The sequence below is a fragment of the Mustela nivalis genome (assembly GCF_964662115.1).
Source record: "Mustela nivalis genome assembly, chromosome: 1".
In the NCBI taxonomy this organism is placed as follows: domain Eukaryota; kingdom Metazoa; phylum Chordata; class Mammalia; order Carnivora; family Mustelidae; genus Mustela; species Mustela nivalis.
The window spans coordinates 2085516-2112052 of NC_139020.1; the positions used below are offsets into that span (position 1 = coordinate 2085516).

At 54.2% G+C, this 26537-nt stretch overlaps 1 protein-coding gene across 4 annotated transcripts in view; it reads right to left on the reverse strand.

Annotated features, from left to right (window-relative positions):
- The window catches only part of TRAPPC10 (trafficking protein particle complex subunit 10), a 77109-nt gene that overhangs the window by 28829 nt on the left and 21743 nt on the right, over nt 1-26537 (reverse strand). For 3 of the 4 annotated variants that reach the window (XM_082720407.1, XM_082720405.1, XM_082720406.1), the window contains exons 3-7: nt 23397-23532; nt 13938-14134; nt 9596-9791; nt 7653-7764; nt 5093-5340 (exon numbers count right to left, since the gene is read on the reverse strand). In XM_082720407.1, the coding sequence (XP_082576533.1) occupies nt 5093-5340; nt 7653-7764; nt 9596-9791; nt 13938-14134; nt 23397-23532 (889 nt within the window). The remainder of the gene's footprint in view (nt 1-5092; nt 5341-7652; nt 7765-9595; nt 9792-13937; nt 14135-23396; nt 23533-26537) is intronic. The other variant, XM_082720408.1, reaches the window with a different exon arrangement.

The window sequence follows — 26537 nt, forward strand, 5'->3', positions numbered from 1 at the left end:
GTGTCTCTCGCTCCCTGCTGGAAACAAGTGCCGGGAATGAAAACTTGCTTGGCACAACCCGGGTGCCCTGGGAAGAGCTGCCGAACGGAAGACTGGAACCCCGCCCCTCCAAGGCCGCCTCTGGAAGCCTTTCCCAGCACAGAGGAGGGGTCACGAAAATGACCGCTGAGCTGAGCTGAACCTCCCGCGCTGGGAGAGGACCTCTGCGTCCCCCATGCTCCTGTGGCCAAACACTCTTCTTGGACGCCCTGGCGACACTGCCCTGACCCCCAGTATCCACAGCTGGCTCAGTGCACTGGACTGCGGCTTTCCCGCGTCAGGAGCGTCCTGCTTCTTCCCCGTCCGCAGGCCGCGCCCCCGGGACACGTTTACCCCAGCGCCCTGCAGGCCGCCGACCGGCCCCTGAACGACACTTGCCAGTCCTTCTTCTGTCCCCAGAGCCACCGACCCTCACCGGTTCTTCCTCAGCAACAGCTCCGGCACTGACCTGTCCTCCTGTCCATCCCTGCTGCTGTTCCACATCAGGTCCTCGCGGCTCCGGGTCACGCGACAACCCCCGCAGAGCTTCTGGAACATAGCAAGCACTCAGGGACCCTGAGCCACACTCCTCAGCGATGCCTCGGCTTCTGTCCTCTGCTGCCTGAGCCTCAGAACACAGATCCGAGTGGCCAGCCAGGAAGGCACCCCTTTCCTGTCTCATCCAGGTAAATCTGGAAGCTTCTACCACATGCAGCCCCTGCTCAGACTGACCATGATGGCCTCTTGTGCCTGGCTCTGGCCAGTCTCTGGAGCAGGTGGCTCTTCTGGGACCCTGCTCCTTCTTGGCCTTCCCTGTCCGGGAACCAGAGCCGACAAGAGACAAACCAGTAATGACAGAGACACATGTTTTAAAATATCATTTGGAAAATCATCGTAACAAATAAAGAATGGCCTTCTAGAAAATATCTTCCTTACATTCTCACTTACAATTTGGTAAAGATTAAACTACATGTACATTATTACTTCTTTTCTGACCAAAGATACAGGAAAACAGGCACTTCTGGTGTAAATGAAAAATGGGATGATCTTTCTGGAAGGCAATACGACAACGTGTATACTAAAAGCTTTAAAAACTCGTGTCCTTGAGCAACTCCACGTGTATGAACACAGCACATGCCAACGGACGGGGGAGAACCCGCACTCGAGCGGGAGGAACCCAGATGCTGCAAACGGGACTGACGGGACGAACGCACGCCCTCTGCAGACCGCCAGGCCCCAGCCACCGCGCACCTCCCGCAGGGAGAAGCAGCATTCTACCTTCCACATTCACAGACAACATACTCAATGTTCAGTAAAGGGAGGGCTTTTTTTTTTTTTTTTTTTAACGTTGTAGAAAAAAGAAATACTCTAAGCTTATCTGAGCTCACCCAGCTGCGACGCTCCGTGGGTGTCAGGCCCGATCCCTAACGGCGGCACGCAGCAGGTTTCCAGAATTGGGGCCGCTGGCCTGAGGCTCTTTCCTGGCATACCTGGCCGGGACTCCGGGTCCCACTAGAGGTGGCGCATGCTCCCGTGGCCCCCACCACCACGTGGCCTGCTCTCAAAGAAGAGACTTGAAACCAATGGACAAGTCAACCAGGTTACCAGCGTGTTTTACAAGCCACAAGAGCAAGCGCACCCAGCCTTTTCTGCTAAAGAAACATCACATTTAGAAGTGCACGAAAGGCTTTGGGCTTGAAGGGTCAACCGAGGAAGCTGAACCCGACCAGAAGTACACCTGGCCCCACTGCGAGCTGCCGGAGCCCCCAGCACCCCCGTCCACACAGCTCTCCCCCGCCCGTGATGGCACCACGCCAAGCCCCCTCAGGCCAGTGTCAGAAGCCACAGCGCCACAACTCCGATATAATTGTGAAAAACAGCCACCAAAAAGCTGCCCCGTCACCACAAAATGCGTCCGTTTTTTCGAGTAAAGCTAAATGTGTAAAAAACATAATCAACGTGGAGTCTTCTGAATTTTGAATATTTCCCCCCAAATTTAAAAGAAACTCTAAGAATACGCTTTTCCAGGTAACTAACTGCCACCTGAAGATAAAACAGCCCCCCACAAAAGAACCTGAGAGCGCGGAGGGAATGATTTTGCGCCCGAAGTCCCACGCCACTCCTGCAGTCTGACGACAACGCTGACACGCAAGTGCCCGGACTCCCCGTCCTCGCAAAGAGTCGAGAAGACGTCAACAAGGAAGGCCACGTGAGGACCTGGCTGGCACGAGGGGGACGTGTGAGAGGCAGCGTGCGCATCGGCTCCCCGGACACACTCCGCACCCACACGGCAGCCACGGTCTGCCTCCGTCTCATGGATGGAAAGCGGGGCTCGAAGGGGCAAGTGAACGAGTCACAGGCCCGGGCGGGGGGTGGGGAGGGGTCTCAGCGCAGACTGTCTGTCTCCAGAGCCCACCCTCCGTGCTGGACTGTCTTCCTAAAACCTGTCCCTACAAGGACCCCTGACGACCAGATGAGTCCCACTATTGGGACAGCAGAGGGGCCAGGAAGCAGCTCCCAGCAAAGGGCTGCAAGGGAACAGCACTGACATCGGTGCCGACCACACGCAAGAGCAAGCGCTCGGCAAGGACTGTGCAGGCTCAGCCGTGGGACGGGCGGCAGCTCGTGCCCCGGGAAGCTCACCAGGCCTGGCACCTGGCCGGGGCCCAGCTGCTGTCCACGGCACTCACATGGCAGGGACGCCGAGGGCGGCACACTCACTGGGCACCCCCCTCGCTGTGGGCAGCACGAGGAGACCAGGGAACAAGAAGCTGGTCATCAGGATGGAGCCAGAGAGAGCAAACACCAGGTAGTGTGTCCTCACCTGAACTCAGCTTTGTTCAACACATCTCGGGCGGACACAGTAAACTGGAAAGGTGCACGGTACCATCCACGTGACTCCGTGGGCAGCAGCCCCCTCTCAGGGAATGGTCCAGGGGACAGTGACCACTGCCCTCAGCAAAGCACAGCACCCGGGGAGAGACTACTGCCCCGGGCGTGAAGTTCATCCCACAACGCAAAGGGTGGGCAAGGCCCCAGGGGGCGTCTGCACAGAGGCCGTCAGCCTGGACCTGGGGCTGCATCACGCTCACACGCCGACCTGGGGCTTTCCCCAGCCAGTCGACGGGGCAGCAATGACCCATGTCCACGCACTCCTATGTGGCCAGAGGCGGCAGGCAGCTCAGGAGAGAAGCCAAGGCGGGCAGGAGAGTCCGCGGTGTGTGCTGCTCGGCCACGAATGAGTGGAACACCACGTGTGTCCCCACGCAGCCTGCCTGCCCCATCTGGACATGCCAGAGTGACAAGGGATCCCCAAGAGGACGAGGATGCCTGTGAGAAGGCATCAGAGGCCTCCCCACTCCTCCCCTAGGTCCCCAGAGGCCTCGCAGGTCCGGGGAGCTGTAGGAAACGCATCCACAGCCGCCCTAGGCCCCTCCCCCCAGCTTCCAGAACGCTTGGCAGAGCGGCAGGAGGTGGTGGCAGGGGCCCGGCTGGTTCCGGGGTCCCACACGGCGACACCGGTCACCCGGGCAAGACTTCCTCTCCTGTCCGCAAGCTGGTGGCTACACTGGGACCAGGAACTTCATGAGGGGCAAGAGGAAGAATTTCAGACGAAGTCTAACTCTGAGTCTAACGTGCTGTGACCGGCGCGGCCCAGCACGAAGGGGCAGGCCCTGCACCACCACCCGAACCCCGGGCTGCAGGACAGTGCCTCCGAATGGACCCGCCCGGGGCCACCCTAGTCTGAAGGTGCTGCCGGTGACCCACCTGGGACTCCCCCCGGACACCCTACTTCTGCCCCACATGCCAAGATGACAAAATGCCAGGCAAATGTCTAGGCCCATGGACACGGGCAGCCCTGCCCTCGCGGGCCCCGGCTCTGCACGGCCGGATAGGAGTGACCAAAGCAGACTGTCCAGGTCTACACAGTGACAGAGCCACAGAGCATCCTTCCGAGGTGCAGAATCCTTCCCTCGTCTGCTTCGTCAAGTATCCTGGCCAGACAAATAGTTGGACACAAATTCCTACACTCGTAAGTTTGCGGCTCAGCTAGGCTAGGCATTTCTCCTTTGGAAATTAACTGAAGTAATTTCTCTTTGTTTGGGTAAAACGACATTTCTACCGAACTCAGCGCTGAGCCTGTCCCTCAGCACTCTAGGGCACAGAGCACGGAGGTTACCCGGTCAGGGAAGACGGCTCCACCCGGGTTCGGCAAACACGGTATAGCTGTGCTCGGACCTTCTAACCCGCACCCCTCGGGCGCGCCGGCAGCAGCACGGCAGAGAAAACATGAGCCCGTCCAGGGTGCAGCCCGACCCCGAGACCGGTCACGGGGCTGGGTGAGTCACCGCACCGCTTCCAGGCCTGCCACCCCCTTTGGAAAAATGGACTCAGACCGCTCCCCTCGCTCCAAACCTGGGAACGGGGTGGGGTGAGGTGGGGGTGTCTGTGAACCCTGAGACCTCTGGCAGAGAGGTCAGTGAACAATTAACGGGAGACCCCCACCCCCGCCCAGAGCAGACCATCATGGACGTTCCCGTACTTTGCTAGATCGCGTGACTCCATGAGCGCAGGAGCCCTGGCAGGGACCGATCACTAAAGACCCCGCTCTGCCACTGTCACAGTGTCCGGCCTCACTTGCGGATTTCATTCATACACGCGCCCGTCGGGAACCCTCCCGAACCTCCGTGCTAGTAATGCCCACGTGCCCAGCTGTTACCCATGTGTCCACATGCAAAGCCAAAAGGCCGCTCCAAAAGCAGATGAAGGTCTGCCTCCAGGGCCTCAGGCTGCATGTGCGGCAGGGGAGCATCTTCCTGGAGGATAAACCCAAGTTCTCCCCAAAACTTCCACAAAGAACCTGATCTATGAGTCCAGCCCTGGGCCAGTCTGGACTCCCCCACGCTGAGAGCAGAAATGACACTAGCGTGATTAATCAGCGGAGAGAGTAACTCTACGATCAACGGGACTCAGAGAAGAGCTCCTTCCTGCAGTGCGAGCAGCTCAGCGCCCGGCCCCGAGTCCCAAGTGTGCCTCTGAACAGGGGAGAGGCAGGCAAGCGGGGGAGACTCACCTCCAAGAGCTTGAGCTCCTGCACGCAGCTGTGCAGCAGCTCCAGGGCGCGCTGGGCCACCTCCCACGGCCTCTGCAGGAAGAGCAGCAGGGTGCACTGGCGAGAGAACAGGTAGCTGCGCAGGTCCAGCAGCGTGGCCTCCTGCCTCTGGATCAGCTCGCGCTTCTCCATGTCGATGGGCTTCCGGAGGATCAGCCCGTTCCAGCTCCTCACCGGCTCGCAGAAAAATGTCAGCCAGTTGGCGCCGTCTAGACAAGCACAGGGTATGAAAGGCGCGGGCTACAGATGACCTCACCTTCCGGCCATTCCCGCTCGGGGCTGTGAGAGCTCCTGCGGGGTAGTTCCCACGGGCACTCCCACCCAGCCCGCGGCAACTGGTAATGGGCGCAAGGCCACGTGACCTGGGCCGCAAGGCGCGGCGCCGTACCATGCCCAGCGGATCGTGACCAGGTGGGCAGCTGCAGACTGTTGGGCTAGGAGGGCAGGGAGGCCTCGGGCTCCGTGCTCAATGGGCTCGGCAGAAAGTGCCAGGCCTGGGCAGGAGCGCACTGTGCCAGCTGCTCCTGCCTGGGTACCCGGGCGCAGTCGGTTCACGGGTGCGTGATGCTCTATATGGCCCCTACCCTTCTCCTCCCTACGGAAGCCCCACACCTGTCTCTGTCTCAGCCCTGCAGCGGCCTGAATCCTCTCCTGGAGAAAAGGACAGCAGGCACGGGAAGAAGTAGTAGCGGGAGCAGAAGGGAACATTCCTGCTCATCAACAATGTCCAGTGAGGCACCCCGATTCAAACTTACAGCCCCAGACTCAAACATGGCCTTAAAGGAAGCGTAAGAGCCCACGATAACTAGTCATTCAAGCCATAGAGCAAAAATTTAGTCTACTTCTCTCACTCCAAAAGACAGCCATCACACCCCCTCGTGCTGCACTGCCACCAGGAAGCCACTCGATATTGGCACATTGGTGTTACTGAACACCTCCGGTGCAAACAGCTTACTGATTGGGACTTCTACTTGGAGCCGCTCAAGGCCACACTCGGGGGTGCCCACCCCAGCCCTCACAACACCTCCGCCAACAGGCCCCTCTGCCCAGCGTTCTCCTGGCTCCCTCTCCCATTTCACTCAGGCGTCTGTGTCAATGCCACCTTCTCGGAGAGCCTCCCAGACCACGCTACGATCGCCTGGCACCTACCACCACACTCTGCCCTGCACCCGCAACGCCTTCTGAGCCCTACGCTCATCACAACTACCGGGCGTGTTTTTTCTACACCTGTGTCCCCTTTCACACAAGGTTCTGTTACCTACCACATTCAGAACAGCACCGGGTCATACGGGACTCTTAGTAAACATCCGTTAAAGGAACACACAAAAACAAACAATCTTAGCATCCAGCTGCCAAATGTCGGCCCAGCTTACCTTTGGATTGTAATTTGTCCCAGATGTTAAAACCGAGAGAACAAAGAAATTATGCAAAATATGACATAAGAAACATATAAGACATCTAAACACGTGCAGTACGGAGATGCAAAATATAATTTCACCCCTTGCCACATTTTTCAAGTTTAATGAGTAAATACTTTGCCCTGGTTATGTCTACATTTGTAGACATAAGTAAGACACAAAGTAAGAGATGCAAATCTGAACTTCCTGGAACCTGGTCTGGAGAGAAAACCAGTCGGAGCCGTTCGTCCTCATTTCTGTCACTTCTAGAGTAGAGATGGAGCCCGAGCTGCCTGTCCCAGCGCCTCACCCTCCCACGGGTCTTCTAGCAGAAACCACGGTTCCCTGAGATCACTCCTTTCTTCACAGGCCGTAGCAGGGCCCTATCAGAAAGATCACCCCACAAAGACGTCTCTTTCCACACTGTGGTGGCAGCAAGGGATGGCCGGATTAACCCTAAGGAATCCACACCGGGAAGCACGATGCAGCTACGAGTGAAAGCACCTGAAGCCCTGATCCGTCAAGTTGGAACGACGCCACGACGGGCTGTCGGTACGAACAGCAAGCTGCAGACAGACGTCTACAGGAGAGGACGCCACGTCCATCAAATCAGGCAGCACCCAAAACCCACTGCGAACGATTATGATGAAGTCTTTCTCTGCGTAGGGCTTCCCTGTGCTACATCTGTACTTCTGAGAGTGTGAAACTGTAAAAGGAAGATGAACGCCCACGACAACGGTGCCATTTAGAACTCTGCCGTGAGCCTCACGTGTTCCAAAGACAGCCTGTCAACGGAGGCACAAGACTCCGACTCTTACTAGCAAGGAGGCCCAGAGGCGGACGTGTAACTAGCCAGCCACACGTAGTAGAAAAGATTCTTTGTACCTGAACAACACCTTCTTCGCAATGCTCTTCCTGCTTCAAATGCCTCTACGGGTAGAAGCGACTAGTTCTGAGTTCTCACCTCGTTTCCTATTTGAGCCGTGAGGATGTGTCCTATAGCCCTTGCACAAAATAGTGAAAGTGATGTAATCCTTAGCCAAATAAATCACGGCAGCTTCCAGACCATGTAAAAGCGAATTTGCTTCTAGAAGAGGACCTGCGTCCAGCAGCGCGCTACTCACCCCCAGCGCCGAAGTTGACGACATACTGAGAGAACAGGGCGTCCAGCTCGTCGTACTGTACCAGGGCGTCCTCGAACTGCTGCAGCATCTCGAATACGAAGGCAAGTTCTTCCTGGTCCCCCAAACAGAAGTTTTTTAGAAACCAAAAATGTCAATCAACTTTTTGAAACGATGTGCTGCTCTTAAAGATGACAACAGAGGAAAGGCATGCAGCACCGAAAGTAACTCTTCACTCATTCCACTCAGGAAACCTCAATTCCGTGACCCCACGGTGTTAGCAACGATAAATGCCCAAAGGGGAGGCCGAAGGGAGGTAGGAAAAAGCCACCGTGAGCCCTGGAACCATCCTCGGCCCCTGAGCAGCAGGGACACGAGCAGGCACCCTCGGTCGCTGGCACGGCCCTTGCTAACTAGCGTGCATCTGTGTGCAAGGGGGGAACCTTCTCCGTCTACTGATCTAACCAGCCATGTCGAGTACGAGGGCTCGCAGATGTGAACTGTGCTCCACGGGCTAGAATCCAGCTCTGTGGTTATTGTGTTAAACAAACTGTTCCAGCTTGGCCATTAGGAGCCTCCTTTAGGTGGTGCCAACATCCTTCTGATGGACCTCCATTCTCCATCTTGCTTAATATTCTGGGAAGTTTTAATCCTGGTCCATCTTGTATTTTCCCCGCCCCAGCCCTGGAAACAACCACTTCTAGAAAGATCCCTGGCACTCATTATTAAGGATGGGGTTTAGAGGTGCCTGGAGGGCTCAGTAAGTTAAGCCTCTGCCTTCAGCTCAGGTCATGATCCCAGGGTCCTGGGATGGAGCCCCGCATCGGGCTCCCTGCTCAGCAGGGGGTCTGTCTCTCTCTCTCTCCCTCTGCCTCCATCCCCCAACCCTGCTCATGTGGTCTCTCTCAAATAGGAAGGAAAAAAAAAAAAGAATGGAATTTAGAAACCAAGATCTTGGCACTACGTGTGCTTACATGACTGAGAAGTGGTTCTTTCCTGGCCCGGCGGAGGACAGAGCGCGGAAACACACGCGCATGTAACCCTCACACGCGCACATCTCCATTTCTCAGATCCCCACCCCGCACGGCTGCGTTCACTTGGATTCCCCCGTCCTTGTCTGTAGCTCTTAGGAACCACGCTGAATGAGCCTGAAAGGTGAAGGGACGGGGCCGGCCGAAAGGTCTGTAATGGGTCAATCCCACCCTGAGTAGCCGGCGGGTGCGACTCCCTTACGTGCACAGGTCGCCAAGATACCACTAAGACATAAGCAACAGAGTCAGAGTTAAGCACCAGGATTTCTAATCAAAATGGGTCTTTTATTTGTTCAAAGTGCATTATTTCTTCAATAATGTACACACAGGTGGAATTTAAATACGAAAATCAGGGTTTTTCTTCTGTCAAAATATGGCGAACAAGAACCAGGAAACCTAACGGCAACGTTCCTGTCACCCTTTGCAGTGTCAGCAAGGTCCCCCAGAAAGTAGCTTATGACTGTCCTTTATTGGAACCCGGGACTATGAAACAAAACGACAAGGCGATAAATGCTGCTGGGAAGTCACGGCCTACTGCCGGGGTCATGCCGGGGGCAGGCACCGCTGTCCTCAGGACTGTCACCACTGCCAGCCTCCTCAGCCTCAGCCACCTTCACAGTAGAGACCCTGGAAGGCCCAGCAAGTCAGCACTACTACTCCGAGGCCACGGCCCTCTCACAGGAGGCCAGATGCCGAGCTCGGAGGCCGCAGGAGAGCTGACTGCAGCGAGGGGCACCGGGGGGACCACCTCCCACCCGCTCGAGAGCCTGCACACGGAAATGTCTGTTAGCGACTGTGTCCTGTCCCTTGGGTTTTAAAAACTACGCCAGGAAGAATTACCCCCGAACACCCGGCTCACCGACCAGGACAGGAGCAGGAACAGGACACGGTCACATTCTACCCGCCGCCACACACCTGGACCATGAAATAGTCGCAGAAGCTCCAGCCTGGCTCGGTCCTCTTCTCCCTCAAGGTCCTCATGTCGTCCTCAAACTTGCCGAGGTTTTTGGTAAAAGACATAAGAAGCGAAGTCCTGAGTTTGGTCAGGAAGGCATTCCAGGATTCCTGAGTTCGAGAAGAGTCCTTCAGGGGGTCGGAGAGCACGACACACCTGCGGAGACACGAACGGACTGTCTGGAAAATCCTGTCCAAGCACAGCACGTGGTCCAGCTGCTACTATTTCCCTGCGGTGCCAACTGCCGCCCTCCCCCACATCCTTCCTCCCCGGCTGGTGACTAACATCAGGCGGGCGGTGAGAAACCAGACTGGGCAGAGGCTTCATCAGAAGCTGGCTTAACACCCCACGCGCCGTCACCACCGCAGAAGGACGGGCGGCCGGAAGGGACGGAGGACGAGTCGGTCTCACACCCGGCCTCCAGGGCTCCCGGGAGAGCAAGGCGACCACGTCCCCAGCAGTCCCCAAACCGCACATGGGCTGCCCTCCTCAAACACCACTCTGGCCCCCGGAAGCTGACAGGACAGAGCTCAGTTACGGGCGCGGCTCAGGAGGGTCGGCACGGCACGGACCCAACCTCGCTGTCCACTCTGCTCCTGCTATTCCTGGCCGAGCCCACCCAACTTCCCAGGCTCTCCTCCCTTTATCTAGCCCGTTCCTACTCATCCCTCCAAACCCGGCTCGGCTGACACACGGCCTGCTGGAACCTGGCCCCCGCTGCTCGGCCCCCGGGCCCTGGTGTGGTCCCACTCCCACCAGCAAGTGTCATGCTGCAGACACATCCTCTCTGTGGGTCCCGCTCTCCCCAGACCCGAGACCCTGAGCACACAGGCAGGTCCCACAAAGAATTCATAAGTGAAACTTAAAGACTATAACATGTGGCTATGATACAGTTTCACTACAAAAAGAGGGCGGCTGGCCAGCTCCGTCAGCAGAGCATGCAACTCGAGCTCAGGGTGGTGAGTTTGAGCCCCAGGTTGGGCACGGAGGCTGCTTAAAAAGAGGGAAAAAGAAAAAAAAAAAAGACCATCCGTGGTGTGGAAACATCAAAGGCATAAAATTACAAGTTTCCAGGAGATTTGGAAGAAACAATGTGTCCATCTAACACACTGGAAAAGCTAGATCTCTTGATCCTTGATAGTAATAATTTACAGAGAAAATGATTAAACATGGACTCAAAAGTAATTTTAAAATACTGGTGCTAGAAGCTTCCATATCTTTCCTCAGTGAGTGCGTCACCTTAATCACCAGCAAGGAGCAAATGGGCAGATTCTAAGTCTTGGTGGCGCATCAGGCCCTTTGGGGGAAGGGCTCAGTCTCCAGAGTTACAAATCAGCAGAAAAAAATGTGACATCACTAGAGTCTGGATGATCCACCAGGAATAATTAGTACCAAGAAGATGATCTAAAAGTCGGTAACCGGCTGGCATTCCAGACATCCTGCCCCCACGGTACTGGTTCTTCCCCTGAAAACAGAGGGATCCCACCAGCTCACTGTGACAGCCCCAGACGACCAACACGCGTTTCCTCACTACAGGGTCTGCTGGAGTCTGTCAGGCCAGCCTTGTATCCTGAAGCCCTTCTCAAGGCTGTGAACCATCGGCATTTATCCCAGAATTCTCCCCTGAATCCAGACGGGGGAGGGGAGGAAACGGCCACGAACCCCAACCAGAGACAGTCTCTGTGTCCCGGGAACTGCTGCTTACCACAGATTAAGTTCTCCAGCCCTTATTGTGCCCTTCAACTTTCACTGTTTCTAGACCTTTCTATAACAAAAAAGAACTATGCTTCAAAAATTCTCATTAAGTTTGGACGGTTCACTTGGAAAGGAGAGCCCAAAAGAGCTGCTCAGACTGGGGGGCACCCAGTGTCGAGAAGGGCCCCCCCAGAGTGCACTGGTGGCCTGGCACCCAGGGCAGCCGCTCCCAGGAGTCCGGTCCCCGCCAGTCAGGGGACCACCGGCAGCTCACGGGTCAGGTACAACATGGACAGCAACACTCACCAAAAGCCTGAAAAGTGCACAAAACCTTCAGCCAAGCAATCTTCCTTTTAGGGATGGATCTAAGAGAAGAACAAAGGATGTACACAACATCCAAGTTCGAAAGATGTTTACGACGCCATTCATCCTCAGCGGTGACGTGTCGTCCAGCAGAGGACGGGATAAACAGCTAGGGCGTCACCACTAGGGACTGTCACACACTCATTGATGGTAATGGCGGAGAAACACATCCATTGGTCGTGGGAACATTTTTACAATGTATTAGGTGCAAAGCAAGTACAAAACATGCCACACAGTATGCTGTGGGCACACATGCTCCGTGCACCTGTGCATGCATAAAAAGAAAAGGTTTGAAAAATAAGTACCAAATATGAAGAGTTAAGATCTAGTTTAATTTGGCTTACTGCCTTTTCCTACCATGAACACGCACTGTTTCTAACCACAAACGATAAAGAAAACAGCAGGCTGCTGCAGGGCCAAGTATGCCAATGTTTCCAAAGGCCGGAAATCACACTGGCTAATCAAACAGCTGTCAGTACCGGGTTATCAAATTCGTACGTATGAAAATCTGACCCAGCTCTTTATTTTAAAAAATACAGATTTTATTTTAAAAAGTACAGATATGTTAAAGGTAGCTTGCAAATTAATGAAAATCCAAATGCTGGAAGTCACGTTTATAGATTGAGATGAAATGTTAAAAACTTGGTAAGTTAGATTCCATGTATAAAGGAAGAGTCATTAAAAACAAGCTAGATTTCAGTGGGCTCAGCAGGAGCACACCTTAAGCAATCAGATAAAATGGTAACGCAGACTTAAAAATAAATCAACGAGTACTTTGAAAAAAAATCCTCTAATCTGAACATGTCACAGGTTTAGACGAATATGCCCCTTTAGTACCAATTTACGTACTTAGTCAAATCCCAAAGAAATGAGACGGAGAGGCTGCTTGGTCTGGCCGTCAGTCAGCGTTCCCCACCGCCCACGGCCCCACGCTGCCCACACCCGCCCCGCAGCCTGCTCCTCTTTCCAGAACAAGTGGGCCGGCATACCCGAACCACACAGGGAAGGACACTTGGTCACGGGGCATCTTGCTGAAATGTAAACTGATTCCTTGGCGATAACTCATTTATGAATAAGAGGCCTTAGGAAAAAGTCCCCCCAAGTCCAGATGGCATGAAATTCCTTGCAGATAAACCAGAAACTCAACAATCTCATATTTATTATGCTTTAGGCAGGCTCACGTTATGCTTTATATAAAGAAAGCAAGTTCGAACATGACTCTGGATCCAGAACTGGCTGGAACGTGGAAAGAAAGCCCAGGAAGGCTCCTTCAGAGAAGACCTGTCAGCTTACTGGGCGGCCTGACAACACAGGACGCGGCCGCAGCGTCGGGGGCTCTCCTGGCCGCACACCAGGGCTCTGGCCACACCCCGCCCACGAGCTCCAAGGGGACCTTCTCCTCGTAGCCTCGCCCCCTGCTCCCATCTCTGGTCAAACTCAGCACCAGCCACCAGGGTGCCACAGGTGTGGGGAGCGGGGGTGAAACCATGCTACGTCTCTCCAGGAGGCCACACTGGACCAGAGCGGGACCAGGCTGAGTGCTGCACCCCGGGCCCCGGAGGAGTCAAGGCACTGGCTTAGGACCTACAGACTAAAGCCCCGGGCTCCGGGAAGACTGCTGTGTGCACGGCAAGGCCCAGAACTGCTGACACGGCAGTGAGCTCCCCGGAAGACAGAACAGGCTCCACAGAGAAGCAAGGGGAAAGGAAGGTGTGCAGTGAAGCAAGGGGAAAGGAAGGTGTGCAGTGAAGCAAGGGGAAAGGAAGGTGTGCAGTAATGCAGCCGCCCAAGTTTCGGGGTTCCCTCTTACAGAGTCTCAAGATGAAATCAGCACTTCAGAATTCTGGTTCTGAGGAACTCGTAAGAGGCGTTAAGGTGACCGAGGACAACATGGGGCCCCCTCACTAAAGGCGTGTGGGGAGCCCTGCTGCAGACAAGGGTCGCGGGACTTCCCAAAGGCCCAGCTACACGGACGTGCACGCCGGCTCCTCAAGGGGGGACCCGCCGTGCGGTATCTCCCGCCGCGGTCACCCAGGCAGCGCATGGGGCTTGGGGGGCGGTTAGGATGGACAACACGTCACCCGCCAGAGCAGGGCACCCGGCCTCTCCCCAGCACCCTGTACCCACCGAGCTGAAGCGTCAGGCCCACCACCACCGCTCACGGAGGCTGAGCTCCCACGCAGAGGGAGAAAAGGCCCAGCGCCCAGGGAGCAGCCAGTGGGGTAAAGTTAAAGATACACTTACCTGTCACTCTGTTTATTACAAAAATCATTCCTTATTTTGTCCACAATGGAAGTTCGGGGAAGGATGTTGGTTTTGTTTTTTTTCTTGGCATCATTTTCAACGACCACTATGAGCCAGTCCACGGAGCTATGAGCTTTCAGAATATTCTGCCACTTGGTAAGGTCGTCTTTGACTGTGGCTTTATACACTTCAGTATCCTAAAAATAAGTAAGTCACCGTGAAGGAAAGTTAATGAATGCCCTTCCATCTAACAGTGCAATGTGTCTAACAGAGAATACATCGGCCACGGCACTTTAGCGTGGGGCGCTGGGGGCGCTCTGGGCAGGCCCGGTGGCACTGAGGCAAGACAGCTCCCATGTCCTAGAGGAGGAGACCGAGAGCGAGCTCGGTAAACTGGCCACAGCAACACAGTCCGCTGGGCAAACTGGGACTGGAAAACCCAGGTCTGCTTGGCCAGAGGCCTCGCGCCCAAGAAACCTTAACTGCAGCCGGGCACGGCACGGTGCGACGGGGCGAGGCCGCGCCTCTGCAGGAAGCCCAGGCTACCTACCCCTGGGCAGTGTCCTCTGCGGCCCCCCAGAACCACTCCAATGCGAGGGCCACTCGCAGGCCACAACAGGGGCAAGGAAAGAGGACTGGCTAGGGCTTCTGAGGAACTACCGTAATCCACAAGGGCTGAAGGGGGAACCATCCTGGTCCTCAAAAGTCAATGTCACTTCGGACTCAGCGTCCCACACAGCAGCCTGCACAAAAGCCCAGGAGCCTACCTCCGACCACCAAGAGAGAAGTGGAAGACAGAGCATCTCCCTGCTCTCGGCCACGTAGACAACTGCCCCTATGCTCCAGGATAATCTACTTAGCAGATCTGGAGGGAAAATCTAAAGCCAAGACACTTAATTCATACCCAAATCAGACATTTAAAAGCCTTGCAAACTACCATTCATAGCTACTGTTTAAAATGTATCCCCCCAACTTTATTTTAATAGAAAGATCCCTTGTTATCCTGCCCATGTCTTCTCTGGATTTTTTAGTCCTGAACATGCTAATGGGATCAATCCATGAAGGAGAATCTCCAATTCCATGCCCAGTACTTTTAATTTTTAGTCTGATTTTTAAAACTGCTATATCCTCAGTTTAAATTTAAAATATATATGTGTGTGTGTGTGTGTGTGTGTGTGTGTGTGTGTGTAGACACACACACACACACACACACACACACGTATATATATAATAATAAAAATAAAACCTGGAAAGATCTTCCGCTGAAAAAACAAGGGGAAACCACCTTTTGAAGACGGATTTCCTGTGAGCTGCCCCCTGTGTACGGGCTGCCTCTACCTCTCCACACCACCGCCCTGTGGAGCTCTGGGGCCCACGTGCATCAGGCCTACAGAGTGAAACCAGAGGCCACAGACCCCAGCGGGGTCTTTAAAATCCCACCACAGGGCCCAGGGTCAGGGAGCCCGAAGGAGCAGAGAAGCCCCAGAAGGCCGGCCCCAGGGCTGGTGCCAAGCGCCCTCTGCCGGGCCCCAGGCCCGGCTCCCAGCTCTCCAAGCCAGGGAGGGGCTGCCACCCCGTGCAGACACCAGCCCCCCTCTTGGGAACGCTCTGGTTGCGGCAGAGACCTGGCAGAGCAACAGCAAGGCAGAGTCCCCCAAGTTCGCATGTCACGTAGGCCCTCACGTGACAGTGACAAAACCATGGACGTTAGCAGAGACCCAGTGACTCTTGAGAAGAGCCCAAGCTGAGCCGGTGGGGCTGAGGGCGCGCGTCTCCAGGAAACAAAGCCACCGGCAGAGGAGGTCAGCAGGTGCCCACCGGCAGCGATGGAGGGCGCCAAGGCGGGGAGCGGCCCTGCCGGGGCACCAGAGCCACCCAGGGCAAGAAGGGCATCAGGACACAAGGTGTGGAAGCGCCAAGTGAGAGGATGAAGGCCTGGGGGCTGGTGTGAGGTGTCAGAGGCCGAGGGGGCAAACAGGGCGAACACCTGTTGGGGTGACCTTCTCTGGGGTGTTGTGGATCAGCCGAGGTGAGCGGGGAAGTGATCCAATGCGGAGCCCCAAGGCGGGGAGGGGGCGCCGAGCCGGGGGCGGGGCGGGGCGGCGCAACAGCAGTGGCAGAAGGGTCCCTGACAGCAGACCTACGGAGCACAGTGAGCGCCCCTTCACCACAGAGAAGTCAAAGGCGGACCAGGAGGACACGAGAGTCTCCCTGTGGTGCAGGGACTGGAATCGGACTGGTGACGTGTGTGCATTTGCACAGACACCTAGAGCGGAATAAACGTAAATGTGCGTGAGCAGACAGCACGTGCACACGTCCACGGACTCCCCAGCTGCGCTGCCGCACGGGCCGGAACCAAGAGCCCGTCTACTGTGGGGCTTGCTTCGCCATTCGATCCCGCACTAAAACAAACCTGCGCTCCCAGGGCTCACGCAGAGCAAGGACAGGCTGACCTGGCCCGTCTCGCGTTAGGGAGAGCTCAGAAAAGGAGGACACGTCAAAGGGACACAGAAGCCAAATGTGGACAACATGAGCGTTACAATCAATGCTGATAGGAAAGGCTTACACTCCCCAAACCAGAAGTCAGTGGGTGTCTACAGACATGAACCAACAAACAGGGCGACCGCCCCCTGTGTGGCGATGGCCGAGGCAGGAGGCAGACTGACATAACCACCTGAAGCTCCCGAAACACAGAAGCAGGTGAGGAGAGCCCTGCCAGTGACAGGCAACTGCGTGGAGCTCCCAGCCCACGGTGCCGCAAGGGGCACTGAGGTCACGCCTGGCAGGTCCCCTGCACTGAGCAGACAGAGCACAGGGCCCTGGGAGCCAAGGATAGTTGACTTCACTGGAGGTCAGAGCTCGGAGGGTCCCCTGGGGTGCTCAGGAGGGGGCAGACCGGCCCACAAGTATAAGACCCAAAGCCAGGCAGAGACCCACCCAGACAGGACTCAACACCCACACAGGCTGGGATCGGGGGAGGCTGGAAACCTCCAAAGCCACAGGGCACTGGGTGGAGAACCCAGGAAGGAAGGAATAATTAGTCTTGGATTGACCACAGTTTCAGATCCACAGATCATAAAAGTGATACCCAAAATGATCAGACTTAAGTAATTTAATGACACAAAGCGCAAATTTTCAAGGATCACAAAAACATAAGCACCGAACGAAAAACTCATGGTGCTTGGCATCCCATAAAAACTGCCAGGCAGGCAAAGACCATATGATCCATGATGAGTAGAAAATTCTATCAACAGACGAGACACAGTAATGACAGAGATAGTAGCATTAGTAGACAAAACCAGAAAATACTGTGACCACATTCTGAGTGTTCAAGAAGATTCCAATGGAGGAAAAACTGACATGAAGCAGAGACATGGAAGATATTTTTAAAAGGTAAAATCCCTTATGATTCTTCTGGAAATGAAAACCACGATGTCTAAAATGCCAAATACACTGAGTGGGAGGAATTAAGAGCAGATTAGACACCGCAGAAGAAACGATTAGGTAACCTGAAGATACAGAAGCAGAAATCACCCAAATGAAACAGAGGAAGACTGAGAAGCCAGCAACACAGTGTCACTGAGCTGTGGGACTTCCAGAGCCTAAGATGTGAGTAACTGAAGCCCCAGAGGAGAGGGGAGGAAGGGAAGAGGAACACAACAAGTATCTGAAGAAAGAAGGACCAAAAATGTTTCAAACCTAAACCAGAACTACAAACCCACAAAGCCTGAAACACAGGAGGCACAAGAAACAGGAAGGGAAGTACAGCAAGGCGTATCACAGACGGTTCAAAGCCAGTGACAAGGAAAAACATCATTACTCCCTGAAGGGGGGCGGGGGAGGACACTTTAAATACAAAGTAACAAAGACAAGAACAAAAGACTCCTCCTGGGTCACAATGTAAACCAAGACAGTTGGAGGAGCATCTTTTACCTGCTGGAGAGAAAGAACGAACTGCCAGTCCAGAATTCTATATCCAGCAAAACAGTTCGTAAAAGTCGAGGCCGCTTCAGACGCTCAGACTCACAGACGCTGGGACAACTCTCACCACTCTAACCAGAGCCTGGCAGGGGTAACTAAGGGGCCCCCGTTCCTACCTCTGATCTCCACAACGCAACTGTTCAAAGCAAAAACAGGAACACGGTACTTTCGGATCTGTGACAAGACCAGTGCAGGGACACAAAGGTGCTCTCGCCCAGCCCCAGCTGAAGGAAGGAGGCGATGCTGCAGACATGCCCTAGAAACCTGAAAGCAACTACTAGCCTAATGCAGTTTTACTTTTAATTCTAAAATCCCCAGTGTTATCTGCTTGCCCCAGAGAACTTTCATTAAGAATGATCAAAACTAAAGCGAAACGACAACAAAACACAGGCTTCCCATTAGAAAGTGTAACTTTAAGGGGGAAAACCCCTCATCCATAGTGTCTACAAAAGTATATCTAGCACTAAAAATACAAGACTTCTATGAAAAAAGCGCACATTACTATGGGCATCAAAAAGGCGTAAAGAATGGAGAGACCACGTTCCTCGACAGGACGATCTGTGACTATTAAAGTTCTCCCCACATGAATCCCCAACTTATTCAAGGCGATCCCAATCAAAACACCTCCCATCTTTCCCTTTCTCTTCTCAACGGTTGCTCCTGTTCTATGTGGCTCTGGGACAAACCGCTACAACATGCAGTGGTCAGGAATGTTCACTCTGCTCACCGACCTACGGCCCAGACAGGACCGGGCACACAGCTCGCCTGCCGCACCTGCTGCGGCACTGGGCGCAAGAAGGCCGTGGTGTGTCCGCTGCCAGCGGCTTGCCGGCCAGGATCTGCTGCGACCGGGGCTGCATGGCCCCAGGCGACCTTCCCAGGCAGGCACTCGACTTCCTCCCAGAATGGCAGCTGGGCTCTGAGAGCACACATCCCCAGAGGGCCCCGGAGAAGATGTATCACCTTTTACGACTTGGTCTCCAAAGTCATGATGCCCTTCCTCCCAGAAGCCCACTTGGATTCAACCAGAGGAAACACTGACCAGGCCTCTCCGTGGAGGAAGGTCACTGCCACAGAGAGAAGAGAATGGGGTCTACAAAGTGCAGATACAATCGTTTTTGGAAAATAATAACTGTACACCTAACAATTTGACTCTGAAGTTTATACAGAAGAAAAAAATGTATACTAACCAAGGGATGTATTTTAAAACAAGACACATCAATACATATGATAAAGATGTAATAATTACAAGTCTAGTCCTGGCACAGAACAGACAATGATCACAGAATGTAATGCGTACATAATACTGGTTTAAAATAAAGGTGAAATTTTCAGAAAGTAGAAAAGAGACAATTATGAAATGATGTTAGGCCAATGTGCTACCCAATTAAGACTATAAAATTAGACCTTAATGCTCCACACCACCTGCCACACACAAAAATAACTGAATCTACACGGATCCAAATGTAAAACACAAATTCAAAAATTACTGAGAGAAATATAGGAGAAAACCAATTACCTCCTTCAGACAGACAAGGCTTCCTAAACAGGACACACTCTACTCAGAAACCATTCTTTAAAATGACCTATTTCACTCCAGAAAAGCTGTAACAGAACAGCAACGCACATTAGATACGTGAACTATTCACACAAAACACAACTACAGACGACCCGAGGAGCACGAACACACCAGTAAGTGCAGACTCTCACACACACCGTGGGCCACAGACAGGTCCAGTGAACAAATCATTAAGATATGAATGCGTGACCCAACGGGTGGGTAGGGGCGCCCTTAGGGCTCTGTATCTAGCATTACAATCTAAAAAGCAGAGCAAGAAAGTTCTGGAACACACACAGAACATCCACAACGTCTGGTCCTTTCTCAGGTCACAGAGGAAAGGGAAGTTTCATAAAGCAGAAGTATTCCACACAACATCCTAATCACAATGCAGTAAAACTAGGAATTTTAAAAAACAAATTTTAAAGAATTTCTTTCTCGAAATTAAACAAATTTCATGTTAAACCGTTGGGTGAAAAGGGCATTACAGACTCAGAGCAGAGACTTGCTGAAAAATAACACTGGGATTTCAATTCCTATCTCTAAAGACCTGTATCATTTACATTTAAAATGAAAACAAATGTATTCCAACTCAAAAAAAAAAAAAAAAAAAGAAAGAAAGAAAGAAAAAGAGCAAAGTAACCCTTAAGAAAGCAAGAGGAAGGAAGGAAGAAAGAAGGGGACAGTACGTCAGAAGTAAAAACCCTGGTTCTCGGGGGAGAAAGAGTCCACAAACGACGATTAGCTAATTTATCCAAGAAGAAAGGGGAGAAGTACAAAACTGCAGTGAAGCAACTGCTGCCACAGAGCGTATGTTAAGAGTGAATAAAAAACCCTGTGCACACCTTCACGAAACTAAATTTTATAACTTAAACTGAAATGTATAATTTCTAAGAAAAATACAGTTTAGCAAAACTGACGGAGGGCTGTAAGAGACTCATTTCCATGAAAGGGGCATAGAAAGTGATCAAGGAACCGTCCTGTAAGAAGGTACCAGGTCCAGACGGTTTCACAGGAGAATCCCATCAAACCCTGGAGACCAGACTGTTGTAGGGCTGCATAAACTGTCTCCAAAATCACGAAATAAATGAAAACTTCCCAGTTATATTTATGAAGCATATATAATATTGACATCTGAACCTGACAGAAACAATATGAAAAACGTTACAGACCAATCACTTGTGGCCATAGATGGAAAAAAATCCTAAATTAAGTGAACAGACAACCAATACCACATTAAAAAACTAGTAATCTGACCAAGTGGAATGTATAACAGGAATGCAAGTCTGGTTCTTGTTAAGAAACACATTCATATAATCCAACATATCACTAAATTTAAGTGGGGAAAACCCATACCATTATCTCCAGAGTCTGAAAAAGCCTTTCCAACAGAATTCTAGAAGGTACTCCTAACAAAGATCCTGGAGGAAACAGGAGGGGCTGGGCCCCCTCCCAAGCTCGTGCACGTACCCCTCCGCCGGGCACACCCCGCGGGCGCCCCCACAGAGGTCAGCACAAGGCAACGAAGCCCACCATGTCCAGCGCTGTTTCAGCACGGTTCAAACAGAGCAGACGACCGGACGCCAGAACAGAGAACGAAGAGCTGACATGACGGGAAACGCAGCGAAGCCCGGGACCCTGCGGCAGGGAGAGCCAGCGATAACACGAACTCGAGCAGAGAACGTGCAAGGCTGACACGAAAGAAACCCACAGCCTTCACACACACACAAGAGCCAACCGGAAGAGAAGATGAGAGAGAGCCCCACGCGGACACGAGTGACTAAAGGACAGCGCAGAGAAATAAACTTGAGCAGAAACACGTAAACTCTGCGGTGAGGACGCGCACCCCTAAAACACTCCAGAAGGACACAGACGTGCACAGAGAGACAGGTCTCCCTCGCTCGGGGTCCGAACGTCTCCACACCAGCAAGACGTCGTCTCTGTGCATGAGAATTCATAAGCTCAATGTGGTCCCTACCGAAAGCCCGGAAAATTCCGTCTGGAGCTCAGGAACTTGCTACTGACATTCGCACGGGGAAGGACCCGAGCAGGAGCCGGGGAGAACCACGAAAAGCCCGGGGCCGAGGGTGGCCTGGCCTCCAGACAGGGCTGCGGACCGTTCGCCCCGCGGCCTTCGCAACTCTGTCCTGGCCGCAGAGCAAGAGCCGCGACACAGACCACAGATGTGCGGGTTGGGGACTGAGCAGGAAACAGCCGCGGTGATGCCGTCCGAAGCCAGGGCCAAGGCCAGCCCGGACCGGGACGGCGCACAGCACAGAGCCTGGGGGACTGACACTCCAATCAGAGGCACAGGATCAAGCCCCGGTCCCCGAGACACACGGCCTCAGCGCGGCTCCCGAAGGGCGGGCGGCTCCTACAGCCCGAAGCGCCAGGGTGGCGGCTCTGGGAAGAGGAGGCGACTCCAGGACGAGGGCGGCACAGGCGCAAGAGCCCAGGATATCCTGCAGTGCCTGAGTTAGAGAAGTCCCTGAAAAGGACCCAAGGGCCGGTCAGAAGTGACTCTCACTCTGAATCTGGGACACGCTGAGATCACAGTAAGGACAACAGACGGCAAAGCGTTAAAAGGCACAGAAAACCACGCAAGCTCCTTCCCAGAGGAGAACCCCGCGGAGCAGTGTTGGGGAGCTGGCTGCTGCCCTCTCAAGACTGGCCCAGGACACTCACCGCTGCTGCTCCATCTATGTGGGAAAGCTGGACCAGGAGCAGGTTAAGCCCAGGTCTTACCGTGGCCCACCAAGATGACTTGTCAGATGCAAGGGGAAACAGTGCCCATAGCCCAGAGAAAGCTTGGCCACACACCAAACCTGACATCCCGGCCGCAGACAGAAGCCGTTAGCACCGCAGGCCTAGGACGGCTGTGCCTGGGCCTGGTCACGGGGTGGGCCCCTGGCTGAGGCCTGGGAACATGGATGGTGGCAGGGTTCTCGCCACCACGTGACAAGAGACCCTCACTGGGCACCAGCTCTTTGCATAAACACTACGGCTTCTGCCGAACGCCTGCTCTCCCTCCAGGAGTCTAGAGTTTTGATACGAGCCAGGCAGAGGGTGTCCACGTGCCTGAACCCCGACAGAAGCCCTGGGTGCTGACCTCCGCCGAGCTCCCTGGCAGACAACGTGCCCCATGTGTGGCCACGCTGCGGGTGTGAGCCCACCACGTGTGGCAGACACGACTGGGAAAGGTACAAAGCAAAATCCACGAAGGCAAAAAGGTCCAGGAGTAAGCTTCCAGTTCTTTCTCTACATCACGCCACATTGTTTCTGCACACTCAGATTCCGGGGTGGATCATGACACACAATGATCTGTGTACACCGGGCACCACTACGACAGGAAGGAATGACCCCAGTACCGTCTCTCAGCGCACAACAGAACTCTGTCAAGAGTGACAAGCCTCTGTCTGGGTTCATAAACACGCGACAACACAGTACAAGTAAGGTCCCTGGATGTGTGGCCGTGGAGGGCCTGCTCTGGGGGCACCACAGCAAGGAAGCGGGGCGGTCCCTGGCCTCAGAAAGCCCAAGAACCAGCAGAGACCCACGGGGAGAATGAAGTCGAGCAGCCACCACGACAATGAACAGCCGGGGTTCGGAAACCCACTGAGAGGAAACACTAACAATCCCGAGAGGCCAGGTGGTGGCAGGGAGGTCCCAGGAACGCGCGACACAGCAGGGGAGTTGTACCCGGTGGCTACCCAAAAGGCGACACACAGGCCCAGAGCAGAAGCGTGGAGTAACAAAGCCACTGGGCATGTGACGGAGGAAGGGGGAAAAGAGGCACCAAGCAGAGACCATCAAAGGGTCAATCTGGAACATCAGAGTTGCCTGAACAGAAAGCTAGACTGGGGACTTGCAGCCCTGTGCCAAGACACTTCCGGTCCTCCCCTCGCCCTGCGCATACTTACGCAGCACTCCGTCCAGTAAATGTGAAGGAACGGGAAGGTGAGCAGGGCTTTGTTTCCTTCTTTGGGCAGCAGCTCCTCTTTGAACTGAACAAAGTTAGATTCTAGGTGAATCATCTTTGGAGCCCGGCCATAGGACCTACGAACAATTTTTAAAACGTCACTAAGAAAAATGACTACAGAGGGTCAACAGAAAGAAGGGGGGGGGAGCCCAACAATAATTGAATCAGATCCACAAATGCAAAAGTACGGATACGGTATTAATCCTGAGTTATGATCATAATACTCTGTCCAAAAGGATTCGGACATTCTCTGAGCATGGCGCGTAGTTACGTGTCAAAGCTCCGTCCCCATTGAGACTTCCGCGTTACTCAGTGACACGTGACAGCAATATCCTGCTGAACCAGGGCCACGTGCGACCACACAGACGGCTGAGAACAATGGTATTACTCAGAGTAATATCTCTATTACTGAATCTCTACGTCACCATCAAAAATAAAATGGTTCCCAAATGTCAAAAGCGCAGTTTGAAGACACGAAAGCTTTAAACCACACAAATCCTTTTACGATCACCTTTATGACCCAAAACAGAGCCGCCCGCCACCTCCTACGGGAGGAACACGGAGAGCCCGCTGCCCTCGGCCTCGCGCCACCCCCGGCCCCCCAAGGGAGGGACACAGAGAGCGCCCCCGGCGGCTGAGCTCTGATCCACGGCACGGCTATTTCAGTATCTTCTAAAGCAGACGTTCGCCTCCATGAGTCCTCCCTCCACACTTGTATCCTCCACTTCCAGTAACTGTGTCTCTGGCACATCTCTAAGCCAGATTCTAGAATTTTTTTCGTCCGACCTGGTGGGTCTAACACACTGAAACTAGCCGTATTTAACGCGATCGCGCTGATGCTTGAACCTGCGTACTTTCTATTTTCAGGCTCCTTCCCCCTGTCCTTTGTGAGACTAATCAAGTTTTCTTTTTCCATCCTTTTTCTCTGCTGGTTTGAAAGTTTCGCCGTCTATTTCTATTCTGCTGTTGGTTACATTTTTATTTTTAACATGCATCGACTTAAATGTTTCTTTGAAAGCCCAGAGGAAGCGTCTACCCTCGCCCTGAACCAGACAAGTACACCTCCTCCTCTGCTTTCTTCCCCACATCTAAAATGTTGGACTTCATTTTTGAAAGGACCGACAGCTTAAGTTTAGCGAAATATCTTTACGGCTTGTTTGCTGGCAACTGCTTCCTTCCTCTGAATTCTGGGAGCATCTTCCTTGCTGGGGCGCTGGTCCTTTCACTATCTCAGGGCAGGGAGGCTTGTGACGGCACTGGACTTCGCAGCCACCTGCCGGTCACGGCAAGCACCGAGCGCAGCGTGAGAACACCCCTCCGGAGACACAAGGGAAGCTCTGAGCGGCCAAAAGTCACAGACCCCAGGGCCGCCATGGCTCCCAGGCCCCCGAGAGACAAAGCCGTCAGCCCAGCCTCCGCAGGGCCCCAGGCCCACAGGCAGGGAGGGGGCGGACTCAGCGCTCCCTTTGGCCTGCGCGGTGCAGCAGCGCACACCTCGAGGCTGGAAGGGGTTTGCCATCAGTGCTTTGAGAAGGGCCGGCTCTGCAGCTGCATTTTCCACGTTGTCGGGACCGCAGATCTGCTTTCCTTTTATTTTCCTGACATGGCCTCTGGTTTGCTGTGTTTTGCTTTCAGTCCACGGGACTTTCCATGGGCGCCAGCAAGCCCGATTCACCTCTGGGAAAACCCTGACCGTCGTTGCTCGGATCCTGCCTACGGCCTGTTCCCCATCCTCCGCTCTGAAACTTCCGGCTGCGGCCCACGTCTCGGGGTGTCCCTGCACCCCCGTCTGCAGCTCTGGGCCCCCGTCCCCTGCATAAGGGGGCAGGGCTCCGCAGCTCCGTCTTCTCACTCCCCGACATGCTCTCCTCCGTACAGCCGTTCGCCGCACTGAGGACAATCTCGGCTTGGAGCGCAGGTCCGGGGTCTACTCAACGAACGGCACATTCGGACCACAGCCACGGGCACGTGCTCTAACACGTCAAACAGCGTCAAAAGGCCGTTCTCCCTCCCGCTCGCTCTCATACGCACCCAGCTGCCTACCCCAGTCGCCTCTGGTCCCTCCCGTACCAGTTTTCCTAGAGCTACGCTGACAAGTTACCACAAACCAAAGGCTTAAAACAATATTAACAGGGGCGCCCGGGTGGCTCAGTGGGTCAAGCCTCTGCCTTCAGCTTGGGTCATGATCCCAGGGTCTCTCTGCTCGGGCTCTCTGCTCGGCGGGGAGCCTGCTTCCTCCTCTCTCTCTGCCTACTTGTGATCTCCGTCAAATAAATAAATAAATAAATAAATAAATAAATAATTAAAATAAAACCTTTAAAAAAAAAAAAAAAAAAGGAAAGAAGAAACATCAATTCTCTCACCGCTCGGGAGGCCAGAAACAGTAAATCAAGGCGCTGGCAGCGTTGGCCCCCCTGAGAGCCGGCGGGAGAACTCACTCCTCATCCCTCCTACCTCCGGCACCCTGGGCGGTCTCTGCTTGGGGCCCCTCACGCCCTCTCTGCAGCCATGTCCAGGCGACTGCTCCTCGGCAAGTGGCTGTGTCTTCCCGGGACACCTGTCATCGGACTCAGGGCCCCCACTACTCTGGGATGGCCTCACGGGGTCCTCGTTCCGAATGAACTCACACGCAGCCCGCTGACCGACACATGCTCTAGTGGCCACAACTCAGCCCATGGTACCTCCCCAGACGCCGTCCTGTCAGACACCATGTCCAAGCGTCCGTGATGGAATCGGCAGGCTCAGCTCTGCCCACCCGTCTCTTGCCCACGCCCCGGCCCCCCGGCTCCGTGGCCCGCCTACTAAATGCAGCAGCACCAGGGTCTGGAGCCCGGCACACGCTCTGGTGACAGTTTTCTGTTGTGCTATTGGTCCTCCCACATTCTCAACTCCCGGACTCGCCGCTCCCCGTGTCACACCCCCCACCCCCGGCTCTCCGACAACCACAGAGTCCTCCCTCTGGATGGCGTCCCTCAGAAGGCCTCCTGCTCCAACCAGGAAGGCACCGCGGGGCCGGTCTCCTCCAGGACGGCGTCCGGTCTGTGCCACGATGAGTTCTCAACCGCCCCGCCGGGGGAGCACC